Source organism: Micropterus dolomieu, linkage group LG04 (assembly GCF_021292245.1).
Source record: "Micropterus dolomieu isolate WLL.071019.BEF.003 ecotype Adirondacks linkage group LG04, ASM2129224v1, whole genome shotgun sequence".
NCBI classification, from domain to species: domain Eukaryota; kingdom Metazoa; phylum Chordata; class Actinopteri; order Centrarchiformes; family Centrarchidae; genus Micropterus; species Micropterus dolomieu.
In genome coordinates, this window is record NC_060153.1 from 12805654 (window position 1) to 12819384 (window position 13731).

Here is a 13731-nt window from a genome sequence, read left to right on the forward strand (position 1 = left end):
TGTGTGTGTGTCTGTGTCTGTACAGGTATTTCACCTCAGTTTGAGTGATGCGTAGCGAAGCGTAGCACCCTCAAACTCCTTCAGACTGGGGTCAGGGTTCACCGTGGCTGCCTGCAGGTCCTGTTGCACAAAGGTGACATCATCAGAGTGTGCAAAATGACACCAAAATAAAGCACACATCTTTGGCCAAAAGGCAGCCACCTTAAAGCCCCTGTCACACATGTAACCTGTAATATTGTCTGGTAAAAATGGGTTTCACAGGTCTCCTGTATGAACAAAAACTCTGATCCCACAGGACATATCAATTCCAGCCTTGTTGTCTCAAATACTAGGTTTTATTTTTAGGTACTTTATAATTGTGATCCAAAAATATTCTGATAACCTTTTATTAATGCAAGAGGATATCAAATTCACATTTTTCTAATAACAGCGTCAATGCACTAACTGTTTGCCTTTAAGGTATAGTTTTCTGACAACATCGCTTGTGGGTTCCATTTGCCATTAATTTTCCGATATTGGAACGTCCTGTCAAACTCCGGAGTCTTTTTTTATGATTTAATTGCTTACTCTGTGTAAGACCAATACAGTACATCCCAAAATAATAACATGCTTTTCCTGGGGGATGACTGCCGTAACATTCACAGGTTACAGGGCATGTGAGAGAAGGGCTAATAGGACACAAACCTGGCAGAAAGCTAATGTAAATGTTTTGACCCCACACAGTATATGCCAGCATGCATCCAAGTGTGGGCGGAATGGTCTTGCTGGATAGAGAAATGCCGTTGGTGTGTTATGTGTAATGGGGCATGCTGCATCAAGGAGAGAGAGATAACATGTAGTATGAACACACACTCGTGTGTGCAAACAGATCTGTAGGAGAAGTTATCAGCACGATGGGAAGATGAGGATATTTTAGCCACATCCTGTAAAGAAAGAAACAACCTGTTGTGTTGCTGCAGCCAAATAACAGATTTTTCACATATCAGGCATGACTAAATGCTGTGGTTGCTGCAGTTACATGTATGTTGAAGCATCAGCCACACATGCTTTTGCCCAGGCAGTGAATTTCTAGCAAATAATGCATAAAATGAACACAAGAGTTGGTGAGGATAGACCAAGAACAAGACTCACTGGCGTTGGATTATACTTGCCTTCCACACTTCACTATCAATTTTTCCGCCAAAATCACTCCACACCTGTTTCTATATACAGCATTAAAACACATACACACAGTGGGGAGCAAGGGAAGAAAGACAGAATAAGGCTGTTAGCTAACTAGCTCACTCACTCCACACCGAGTGCCTGTTGCAATAAGGAGCGACGTAGCAAAACATTTCTTATATGAAAAGCTGTCAGTCAAGACTTTCAAATGTTTTCTCAAATGTTTCTTGCTCCTATTGAACATTCACCTCCCTACTGAGAATCGACTGATTCTTGATTAGTAGAATATGAACAATACAGGCATACAATACAGTCAGTGTTTATTTGGACAGTGACACTTTTTCTGTTGATTTCCATCTTTACAACAGCAACAGACAACAAAATTACCAATCCAATTGTGTGCCACATGAGTACCACTATAACCAAGAAAAAAGAGGTACCAGTAAAGACAAATAAACACTAACAACTCAATAAGAAAAACATACTAGAATAGACAAGTCTTTTATTGAGCTTGTCTCCTGTGTGCATAGGGAACCTCTTGAACCTCGTGGCCATAGTTTTATTAATCAAATGCGCTGGAATACAGAGCCAAACAGTTACTGACTGCATCGTTTGTGATATGAGCAGACAGAATATACAGTAATACACGCACATACAGATGCTGTAGGTACACTTTTTATCCATCTGTGTCACATACACACACACACACTTACATTCAGAAAGAAAGATACTGTACACAACTTAAGGCTATAGAGCCAAAAGAGAAGAAGAAGAGAGGTGGGTGAGGAAAGGAACAGAACATGGGTAGTAGTATCCTACCTTGTCCTCATCTTCATGATGATCTTGATCAGGCATCCCCTGCAGAGATGTGGAACGAGGCTAAGGAGAGAAAGAGAAGGAGACACAGAGAGATGAAGTTTTCCAAAATGACTAAAATTTCCAGAGTGAGAAATCAAGAGTTACCCCACCATGTTTGTCTATCTGCCATTTTGGGCTTTTGCATCACCGGCTAATACTCGAGTAGTGTGCAGGTCAGTCGCTCCAGATAGATGTGCCAGAGTGAGATTCTGGCACATCTATCTGTCAACATCAGTCCATTCTCACTGGATCAATATTTTATCTACACCAGGCTCCCTCTTTATTGTCTCCTTTCTTCTCTCCGCTTCCCTCCATCATTCTGCATGATTGACTGACTGATTGTTTGGTAGTCCTACTCAGTGTCCTTGTACTCCTGTATTCTGGTGCTAGACTGGATTATTGAGGGCCCGTTCTCGGTCTCACTCTCTTTGACTGGCTGTCTTGTTGCATATTTTTGCCAATTTTGCACTGATCTCAATCAGAAACACACAAAAACCAATACACAATCCGTCAAATACAATGTCCCATCTAAAGTTAATTATATATATATATATTTTTTTAAATGTACAGAATACCACAGACAGTAAGTATAATGAAACAGGAAAAAGTAGGTTTTTACAAAGTAGCAGCTGTTGACAAATCCACATGTGGTGATGGCGGGCTCAAGAGTAGAGAGAGGCTCCACTGAGCTGTCGGAGGTGGTGCTGCCTGAACGAGTTGACGCCCTGAAGAAGATCTCTGCCTGGCATGACTACACACACACACACACACACACACACACACACACACACACTCTCTTGAGAAACTTCTTTAATACATCCTTATTGGTGCGTACTGTTATTGATTCTTCACATATATTAGGGCTATTCAGGGATTAAGGAAATGGCTAAGTTCACTTGTTAAGACTAATACATGCTTTGCATTATTATTATCTGGTACATAGTTTGGTCCCAAAGTAGGGAAATGTCTTCTGAAGGTGTAACACATTGAGTGGGCACCTGGTCATAAAAAACAGATTTTATGTTAAGAGTTACAAAGACATTATCTAGACAAAATCTAGGATTTTCATTTTCAACCAAATTGCACTGCAGTCATAAGACAATATTGTACAGCATGTTTGCTTTAATCAAAGTTTGACTTTATTATATTTCCCATTGTTCCTCATCATCTCTTTGCACTGTGGATGGTTTGTCTTCAGACTGTACTCCACAATCACAATTTGAGCCTGACCACGGCCAGAAACACTAACAAACTGTACAGCAAAAACAAAAAGTGAGACTTAAGGGGTGTGTGTGTGTGTCAGTTTGTTGTTCTGTCTCTCACCTCATGGTCAGGAGTGGGTGAGGGGCTGAGTGAGCCCAGAGAGTGTTTACGTGGTGTGGAGGCTGTGTGGTCACCCAGGACCTGGGACTCTGTCTGTCCAGGCGGTGCTGGTCGGGTGGCAGGCCTCTCCCACTGGGTGGTGCCTGTAGGAATGTGCCAGTAGTAGATACCAGCCATATCTGTGATCTTCTTCCATCCTGGAGGCAGGTCAGGGTCTGTCTGGAATGACTGCTCACTCCAGATATCTGGTGGAATAACACACACACACACACACACACACACACACACACACATTTGGATTGTTTATTGATATCTATAAGGGAAGAAAGTGTACATTTCTTAACTGACAGACCTCTTATGTTCATTATAAAGGCATATATCAACGCACCTCTGTGGCTGCACACAAATGTAGACTAGTTATTGTGCTTCCATATGATCAAATCTGTGGAAAGACATCTCTGTGCCTCTGTGGAAAGGGAAGTTAATCCTCCCACACTCATGTACTGAACGATATCAACAGCTGACTGGGATTACCAGCATCTGCAGCAGCTGTCATTTAACAGCTGTGTCTTTCCACAGACAACAACTGAGTAACTTATAAAGCACTATTGTTGCCTATGCCTTGTAAGTTATACAATTTAAAATACAACATATCACACAGGCAAATAACAGCTCCCAAATGTACACAAAAACACACACAGGCACAAGCATTTCTCTCACATTTAGAACAGTTAAAGAGATGCAGTCCTGATGACCTAGCCCAGAACAGAAGGTTTTATTCGACATGACACAAATGAGGACTTATTATTCTCTGGCCATAATAATTGCATTAGCTTATTATATTCCCTGATCCCGTATCAAACAAATGTGCTCTCTCATTTCCATGGGTGTATGATCCATTATGGGTTCTTTAATTTACTGTTTTTAATCAGATCATAAATCAGAAGTTATGTCTTAAATGCATGTTATGTTGCAATGTTATAATATAGAAATGAAGGATTACCAGCTGTCTGTAACGATGCCACAAGCCTCACATATTAATGGTGGATTTGATGGCACATATGCTTACATGAGCACAAAAAAATCCCATCCCTGTCACAAAAACAAAGAATGCTTTCTATGCTGAATGAGACTTCTCTGGATGACCACTAACACTGAAATCAAAACATTAGACATGGAGATTATTTCAGGAGGCAACAAAACCCGAGCCAGGCAAAAATATGGGACCACATCATTTGTACCATTTCTGTTTCAAGATCAATATGTACCTCACTTATGAATTAGACTCTTCTGTTTCCTGCGTTCTTATGGTTTCTGTACATTACACAATTAATTACACATTGGCAGTGATGGCAGTGAAGGCATTCGTGTTGAATTTAAACTGCGTGACTCAGTTTGGCAAAGAGAAGCTTAAATTTCAGCAGCATGGCTGATATGTTTGGCCCTGATTTTATGTACCAATTTAGACCTACTGGCTCATTACGTATGGATTCACATTTTAATTTCCCTTTCCTAACAGAACACAGCAGCAGCATATAGAGCAGATGACTGTTAACTATCATTTATTTGACAGTGGTACATGTAGAGGAAATACAGCAGCTACCTTGAAAACACAAACAGACACACAGAATCATGTGGAGATGGAAATGGTTTCTTTTCTCACTCTTGTACTAAATGCCATCTCATCTGAAGTTTGCAGTTTCAAGCAGTCAAGCCAGCTGAAGCACACAAACACATGCGCACACCTATTGACCCATTAAAGATGATCTGAAACTGCTAGGTGGTGTAGCAACTCATAAAGGTGATATAAGCTCTGAGGGACTGGTCAGCGGGTGCTGGGTGTATTTGCGCGAATTTGTGTGTGTGTGTGTGTGTGTGTGTGTGTGTGTGTGTGTGTGTGTGTGTGTGTGTGTGTGTGTGTGTGTGTGTGTGTGTGTGTGTGTGACAAAGAGTTGTCGAACTGCTGACGATGCTGATGAAACACAGCCCGTGGGCCTGTCGCCACGAAAGCAGGCCATATGTCATCATGACGACTGGGTCGGTCCAGATGGAGATGGAATTTAGTCAGACACACACAAAGACATGCAGAGGTAAGTTGTCAAGACTTATTTTATTAATCTATTAAAAGGAACAGAAATCACTCACTAAACAAAATGCACACATGCGTTCTTGGCACAAGCGGACATCCCTTGAGACATAAGTCTGTGCTTTTGAGCAAGGAGCAGGGAAGCAGTGTCTTCTGGGAGTTGCAGTCTTTTATGAGCAAAGAAAATAGGTCAGAGCCAATAAAATTACAACAGAGAGAACACGAGTGTCTGCTATAGGGGGGTATGAGATGAACAGACTACTGGATGTGGATTAAAGCATTTACGAGAGAGAGAGAGAGAGAGAGAGAGAGAGAGAGAGAGAGAGAGAGAGAGAGAGAGAGAGAGAGAGAGAGAGAGAGAGAGAGAGAGAGCAGCGTCACCCACTGCAAGCACTGTGGCAAGTGTGGAACTGGTTGCAAGAATAAGCTTAAGCATGCTAATATTGGGGCTAGCTGTCGCTAGCATCTATGCAGCTCATGGAAATGCCACAGAGGAGCAACATAGCACTTAGCCCTTGATAGCCTCGGTTAGCATGCAGCTTGCTGGAGCAGAGTTAAGCCGAGGGGGAGGGGAGAGCAGCTTCTGGAGCAAAATACATACACATGTTCTCTATGGCAAACGACACCATAAATACATACATACCACCATAAACAGACCGACACATTCATTCACAAAACACACAAATATAACATGCACAGACCATAGATTCCTATAGCAGATACTTAGAGAATGATACCATTACAGAGACAAACTTCATCCCTGTGTTGGAAGAGACACGCACATATAACCATGCTTGCGCACACACACACAGACACACACACACACACACACCCCGCGTTCAAGCTCTAACCACATAGTGTAGTTCCCAGCCGACTCCGACAGAACATGCACCTACCCTCATAATTGACAATGACAATGGCCAGCATGTAGTCTTTGCCCAGCATCATAGTTAGCTAGCTGCCTCTCATACAGCAAAACCCAGTGCTGTAACCACAGAGAGAACCCCAGACAGAGAGAGAGAGAGAGAGAGAGAGAGAGAGAGAGAGAGAGAGAGAGAGAGAGAGAGAGAGAGAGAGAGAGAGAGAGAGAGAGAGAGAGAGAGAGGAGGGGGGACACTGCAAGAGAGGGGGTGAGGAGAAAGAGAAAGAGGAGAGAGAGAAAGAGAGAGAGGGGGGGACATGGAGACACACTGAGGCAGAGAGGCAGGGAGAACATGATGTGAAAACAGAGGAACAGAAAAAGGGGAGAAAAGAGTGAATGAGGGGGGAGTGTAAGCGAGAAAACAGAGAGACAGAGAGAGAGAGAGCGAAAGAGAGGAAACGTTAGAGAGAGAGTGAGAGATGGAGGTTGTGATTCCCCTGCAGCTGAGCTACATTTGCTGTTGTTGTCTCTCCTTCCCCTATCTGGAGCATCGACAACATCAACAGCTCAGATAAGCCTGCCCTCCCTTTCCTGTCCTTAAACAAACACACACAGACACACACACACACACACACACGGGCACATGGAAAGAAACTCAAACTCTGGCACCCTCAACCTCATCAAATGTCTATGTTTCACTTTCTCCCTCCTTTTTCCGCCTTCTCTTAAGCCTCTCTTGGTTGTCCTGGCAACCCCCATCTCATCTTTCATTCAGTATCATATCCAGTGGAGGTGTGAGGAGGAGGAGGAGGAGGAGAGAGGGAGGGAGATTTACAATAATGCTGCGTTCCATTTATCTCGGAAGTTGGAGCTGGGAAGGACATTACGCCCGATCTGAGCGCGTTCCAGTTACAAGTCGGAAAACCTTTCGCGGCCAGCCTTTGTGTACAACTAGCTATGTTAGCTGTTGTTACCTACAGCGATTGATAAAAACGCATTTCGCGGTATTTACGCATTCTAAACACAGTAGCAACATGTCCACAGACAGCAGTTGGACAGTACTTTGTGTACAAAAATTTATGAGACAGTATAAACTACAGCTTTCACTAACTGTTGATACACGGAGCAGCCATCTTGGATCACGTCGGAAATCCAACTTAAGGGGGTGTTCCAGTTGGGAACTCAAAAATTCAGACTTCCCAGTACAACTGGAACACACCATTTAGGCTGATGAAGGGAAAAAGAAAACTAGCCATAAGCAGGATCTCAAAAGATTATTGAGTAAGTGGGTGACAGAGAGAAAGAGAGAAAAAGCAGCTTAACATGTGATACCAAAATATAAAACTGGACAACATATGTTGCTATACTGCACTCATCCACATTCAACTCATGTTTCCTTGCGAGTGTTACAATGCATGTTGCTGTGTGAGAATGCGACCTCTTTAAATGACCTTCCTCAATTCAACGCGTGTGCATGTGTGTGTGTTTTGGCTCCTCTGTGTGAAAGCAGTGTCATATCGGCCCTCCAACCCGCAACACCCACCGAGGAATCTGACACACACCTGGGAAAACAACACGGCTTTGTCAATATGAGAGAGAGACAGAAAGAGAGAGACAGACAGAGAGACAGCACTACGGACGACTATGTGTAAGATATCGATTAATTCAACATGAATGATGCCCATCATGCTAATTATCAACTCTTCAGTGAACCCTCGGAGGACAATACGTCTTACCTAGAGACTATAGTACTGTTAATGTCTACTTTTTGTCCCTCTTCCAGCACTCATCAATACACACACATTGATCTACACAAAACATATGCCGTCCCATGAAAGAATTGTCACTTTGGAATGACATTTTAGACAAATACATGCAAGAGGAAATCAGGACAAAAGAATAACTGGAGAGAAAATTCTAAGCAGCAGCAACAGTGTAACACACCAATGTTCAGGAGGACAAGCCGTTGGTAATCATACTTGTAGAGAAATGAAATGCACAGATGCTCAGAGCCTTCAATTCGAAAGGGGCTATGAGTCATCAGAGAGCTAGAAGAGAAGCATTCTGGGAGAGCTAGAAAAAAAGCAGCAGCGAGGCTGAACAGCCAAGAGCACTGCAGCTCTCACAGACTGGAGAGGATGTTTACAGCTGAGCTTGTGTCAGAGGTCGGGGGCTGTTGCTGTAGAGGAGATGGATGTGTTTCATATGTCTTACAACAAAGCACAAGTTTTAAGGGTCCAATTAAACCAAACATCCAGGTCTTTACATAATGCTGACAAAGAAATCCAATGACTTTAACAGGCCTTTTGCAGAGTTAGGCAACAAGCAACTTTAAGAAAGTAGACACCCACAACAATGGTGATGACTCAAAAGAATTCCTAATTACTGTACAATAACGCTGAAACAATTATTTGATAAAAAGATAAAGCTGACAGCTAATCAACAGCTATTTTGGAGATCAATTAACTATTTATAACATTCTCTCATCTTGGGCTTTAGGAAGATGTGATGGCAATTTTTTTGTCTTTGTTAATGACATTTTATAGATTAATTACTTCATCGAGGAAATAATCTGCAGTTTAAAGGTGCAATAAGCGATTCTGGAGAACACCATGACAAAAATCATGATATGGAGCAAATAATATAATTAATGTTAGCTCAGTTTTGGGTTAGCATACTGTTGTTACAGTTGCTGCTGCAGAGCTAACATGATGCTTACATGCAGAGAGGATGAGACGGCCCCAGATCCAGCACACCAGCTGCAGATGGTGATATTTACAACTCTCCTGCTACTATAGCTAACATCACAACAACAGCATGTCATTTAGCGTTACCTGACACAGAAATCATGGCTGGAATAGCGCTGTGTGGCTCGGTGTGGGCCACATTGTTTGTTTCCAATTTACAGAGCCTGAGTACACACATTGGATCTTTGCAGCGAGGAGAAATTGACAAAAAGGCATATTTTGCATAAGAATTGCTTACTCCACCTTCATTTCATAATGAAAACAATTGTTTTCAGCCCTATTTTACATCTATACAAGTAGGTATAGGGGTCATTTGCTGACTGTCTACACATATTGCATGCTCATCAAGATGGGCTGGGAAACATATACAAACTGACTTTTAACATGTAGCCCTGAACAAACTGAACAACTAAGATTCTCAGTCTGCATGTTGCACCAATGGGTCGAAGTGGGATAAAAACTGAAGCTCTTCTGATGGCACACACAGCTTTGAAAAGGCTCAGCTGTAATACTGGAGGTCCATGTGTATATGTGTATGTCCAAACTGCTTCCTGCATTTAATATCTGCAGAGCACAAATGTTCATATTCTCAGAAAAAGAATGATGAAAACTAGGAGTAGGAAGGCACAGTGCAGAAGATTATAGGGAGCTAAAGCACCTCCTCTCTCTTAGCTCTAGAGGAAACATCAAAGACGCAGAGAAAGAGAGAGATAATGGCAGTTAAAGATTTTGTATTAACCCATGATTAGCCTGCAAGCCCTGTTCACACACACACAGAACACAGCTTTAAACAGGACGCTGCTGATCTGCCTTGCTAACCAACCACCCATGAGGTTACAAGGGCACTTCCGGTCCCAGAGGCATTCTGGGAGATTTACTGGAGACTGGAGTGTTTGTTATTCTGCTCCAGCAATGTCTGAGTTCTGCATATGCAAGTGTCCGGGCACACATACACTGTCACCATAAATGGAAACATGTCATCAGGAGGGAGGACGGTGAAACCACTACATAGCACGCAGGAGAAAAAACAAAACACTCTAGCGTAGCTGACACACATGTCAACTATGCCAAAGTAATAAACTTTTCTTGTGTGTGTGTGTTAATGTGTGTACCTGTTTCCTCTGGGGAGTTGCTCTCCTGGGACAGTGTTGTCCAACTCAACTCTTCGTCACTGGGGTTCAGATTCTGGATGCGGTTCAAAGCACAGTCTGTCTTCGCGCCAGTCCTTCTGTCCTTCTTCGTCTCTGGAGAGGAGGAGGAAGAGGAGGAGCAGGAGGCCACAGAGAGCAACGGCATGTCCTCTGGGCTGGCTTGCCTGGGTGGAGAGGGTGGAGGAGGCACTGGAGAGTCCTTCCCTGATTTGAGGAGCTTGAAGTTGGCGTGGAGGTCAGAGATGAGCTCCAGGCCTGAGGAAACTTTACGGTTCTTCACGGGAGACTCACTTTGTATCATCAGTAAAGGCTTCTTCTCCTCGTCTTCCTGCTCCTCCACTACCACCTCATCTCCATCTTCCTCGAGCTTCATCTTTGACATAATTTCCTTCTCAGAAAGAATACTGATGTCGTCACTCTCCTCTGCCTCATTGTTCAAATCAAAGCCCACATCGGTTGTGTTGCCATTCAGTTTGAGCTCCACAGTCGTGTTAATGCTAAAGTCTATCTCTGATTCGGTTTTCTGCTCGGGCTCTGCATCAGTGTTAGAGTCTGGGTGCAGTTCAACATCCAGCTTAATAACATCTTCCTCTCTGTCATTATTGGTGAGAGTGTGACTGTCATGTTCCTCAGCTGTGTTGACACTGTAGTCATCTGCTGTAGTTTCTGAATTACACTCCAGGTCCGTCGGGCCAGAGCCGGTGGTGTTTTTGTTGTGATCCTGACCGGCTTTACGGAGCTGGTTGACTCCGTTCTTGGCTAGTTTAGGATTGTTGGGGGTTGAAGACTGTGATGGGGATGAAGATGGTGATGAAGAAGGCGGCAGAGCTTCTCCGAGACCCATGGCAGCCTGGATACTGGTAAGTGCATACTTTTTGCGACACTTGGGAGGCGTGGCAGAGCCCTGTTTGATGACATCGCTGCTGAGAAGCTGATTGTGTGAGGATCGTAGGCTGAGTGAGTTGGGAGGCGTGGCAGTGGGGCCATTATGATTGGTCACATCGACTGACATCATCGTGGCACAAGACAGTTCACCTGGAAAAGGAAGAGAGGGGGATCAGGAGGTGAAGGAATTGAAATCCACACACACACACATTAACATGTAATATGCATAATTAGTTTAGATAAAGATGGCTACCTTACTACTGCTGTTTGCATTATCACAGTTATTCTTACGTTGTAATGCAGAAGACTGGTCTAAACTGGACTACATACTGACATGAGTGTGCAAATACTCATGGTTGCATGAGGAAAATTACAGAACAGATGTATGGACATTAAAAGGTGCAAGAAGCCTAAAGAGAGAATTATGTCTGTCATTGCATATGAAATCTACAGCATTAACTGTTAATATTTAAACTTGATTAGAAAACTGCTTTAATAGTAGATAAATAATGATACAGCCTGGGGTTGTATTTCCTTTGGTTTTGTTTGCACTATCAAAGAAAAGTAATTAATCATACCAGTGCTTTAAACTGAGGTCACCTCGGGTCTAGTGAATGCATTACAACATCATTAAAGGTCTGGTGATATTCTGTGGTTTTCTTATTGTCTCCAATTCCCCAAAACAAGAACAACAATGAATTTATCCTACTAACAAGTATTGTCTGTGTAGCGTGACACAGTATTATATAGTTTTCCTCCATGTCACAGAGCGCCACAGCTAAAATTTAATGAAAACATATAAATAAGATATGCTGTAATTAAAAACTAGTTTATTTTGAGTTAAATAAATGTAGTTTACTTGAGTCACTTACACAGCCATTGTTAGGTTGCACAAACTGCTCAAAATTATGGATAACACTTCACATCACCTGCACAAACTACTCGGACAACAAAGTCTCTTCAGTCTGAGACTGTTTCAGCTCCGCTACAAGAAGTCATTAATGCCCACTGCAATTAAAATATACAATGACTCCCCTCTGGGCAGGAAGAGGAGACTTGTTTTTTCTGACTCTACATATGTAGAGAGAAATATCTTAAAGCCTTCTTTTATTCTATTTATTTATTTACGCAAGGATCCTGTTCGTGGAATTCAACACCATCATCCCGGATATCCTCAGCACCAAACTCACCCAGCTCACTGTGCCAGCCTCCACCTGTCAGTGGATCACAGACTTCCTGACTGTCAGGTGAGGCTGGGGAACATCACATCCAGCACCCGGACTATCAGCACTGGCGCCCCCCAGGGGTGTGTGCTCTCCCCACTGCTTTTCTCCCTCTACACCAACGACTGCACCTCAGAAGACCCATCTGTCAAACTCTTGAAGTTTGCTGACAACACAACGGTCAAAGGCCTCATCCGGGACGGTGATGAGTCGGCCTACAGATGGGAGGTTGATCAGCTGGCTCTCTGGTGCGGTCAGAACAACCTGGAGCTTAACACGCTCAAAACTGTGGAGATGACCGTGGACTTCAGGAGGAACCCCCCTACTCTGCCCCCCATCACCATACTCAACAGCCCTGTGTCTGCTGTTTCTGGGTTTCACTATATCACAGGACCTGAAGTGGGAGCCCAACACTGACACCATTATCAAGAAGGCCCAGCAGAGGATGTACTTCCTGTGTCAGCTCAGGAAGCTCAACCTGCCTAAGGAGCTGCTGATCCAGTTCTACACAGCTATCATCCAGTCTGTTCTCTGCGCCTCCATCACTGTCTGGTTTGGATCTGCCACCAAAAAGGACAGAGACAGACTACAACGGACAGTCAGGACTGTAGAAAAGATCATCCAACCTGCCTTCCATTCAGGACTTATACATTTCCAGAGTCAGGAAACGGCGCAGGAAACATCACTGCAGATCCATCTCACCCCGGACACAACCTGTCCAGCTCCTCCCCTCTTGTAGGCGCTACAGAGTATGCCAAAACCAACAGACACAGAAGCAGTTTCTTCCCACAAGCCATCACTCTGATGAACAGCTGATTTCTGACTCTCGTGTCAGGAACAATTCCTGTGCAAAAACCCAGTAACTCTGTCTCTAATCAGCCACCTGTTTACTGGTTTCTACTTATTATTTATTTATTCACCATTCTCTATTTCAGTGCTGTTCATACTATGTCATATTGTATATACTGTACACTCACCTGAAGGATTATTAGGAACACCTGTTCAATTTCTCATTAATGCAATTATCTAATCAACCAATCACATGGCAGTTGCTTCAATGCATTTAGGGGTGTGGTCCTGGTCAAGACAAGCTCCTGAACTCCAAACTGAATGTCAGAATGGGAAAGAAAGGTGATTTAAGCAATTTTGAGCGTGGCATGGTTGTTGGTGAAAGACGGGCCGGTCTGAGTATTTCACAATCTGCTCAGTTACTGGGATTTTCATGCACAACCATTTCTAGGGTTTACAAAGAATGGTGTGAAAAGGGAAAAACATCCAGTATGCGGCAGTCCTGTGGGCGAAAATGCCTTGTTGATGCTAGAGGTCAGAGGAGAATGGGCCGACTGATTCAAGCTGATAGAAGAGCAACTTTGACTGAAATAACCACTCGTTACAACCGAGGTATGCAGCAAAGCATTTGTGAAGCCACAACACG

The 13731-nt window shown here is 43.3% G+C and overlaps 1 protein-coding gene across 8 annotated transcripts in view; it reads right to left on the reverse strand.

Moving 5' to 3' along the window:
* LOC123969180 (amyloid beta precursor protein binding family B member 2-like) overlaps positions 1–13731 on the reverse strand; it is a 74559-nt gene that overhangs the window by 13912 nt on the left and 46916 nt on the right. For 7 of the 8 annotated variants that reach the window (XM_046046312.1, XM_046046308.1, XM_046046311.1 and 4 more), the window contains exons 4-9: positions 10150–11223; positions 3343–3587; positions 2639–2770; positions 1981–2040; positions 1152–1202; positions 35–120 (exon numbers count right to left, since the gene is read on the reverse strand). In XM_046046312.1, the coding sequence (XP_045902268.1) occupies positions 35–120; positions 1152–1202; positions 1981–2040; positions 2639–2770; positions 3343–3587; positions 10150–11223 (1648 nt within the window). The remainder of the gene's footprint in view (positions 1–34; positions 121–1151; positions 1203–1980; positions 2041–2638; positions 2771–3342; positions 3588–10149; positions 11224–13731) is intronic. The other variant, XM_046046313.1, reaches the window with a different exon arrangement.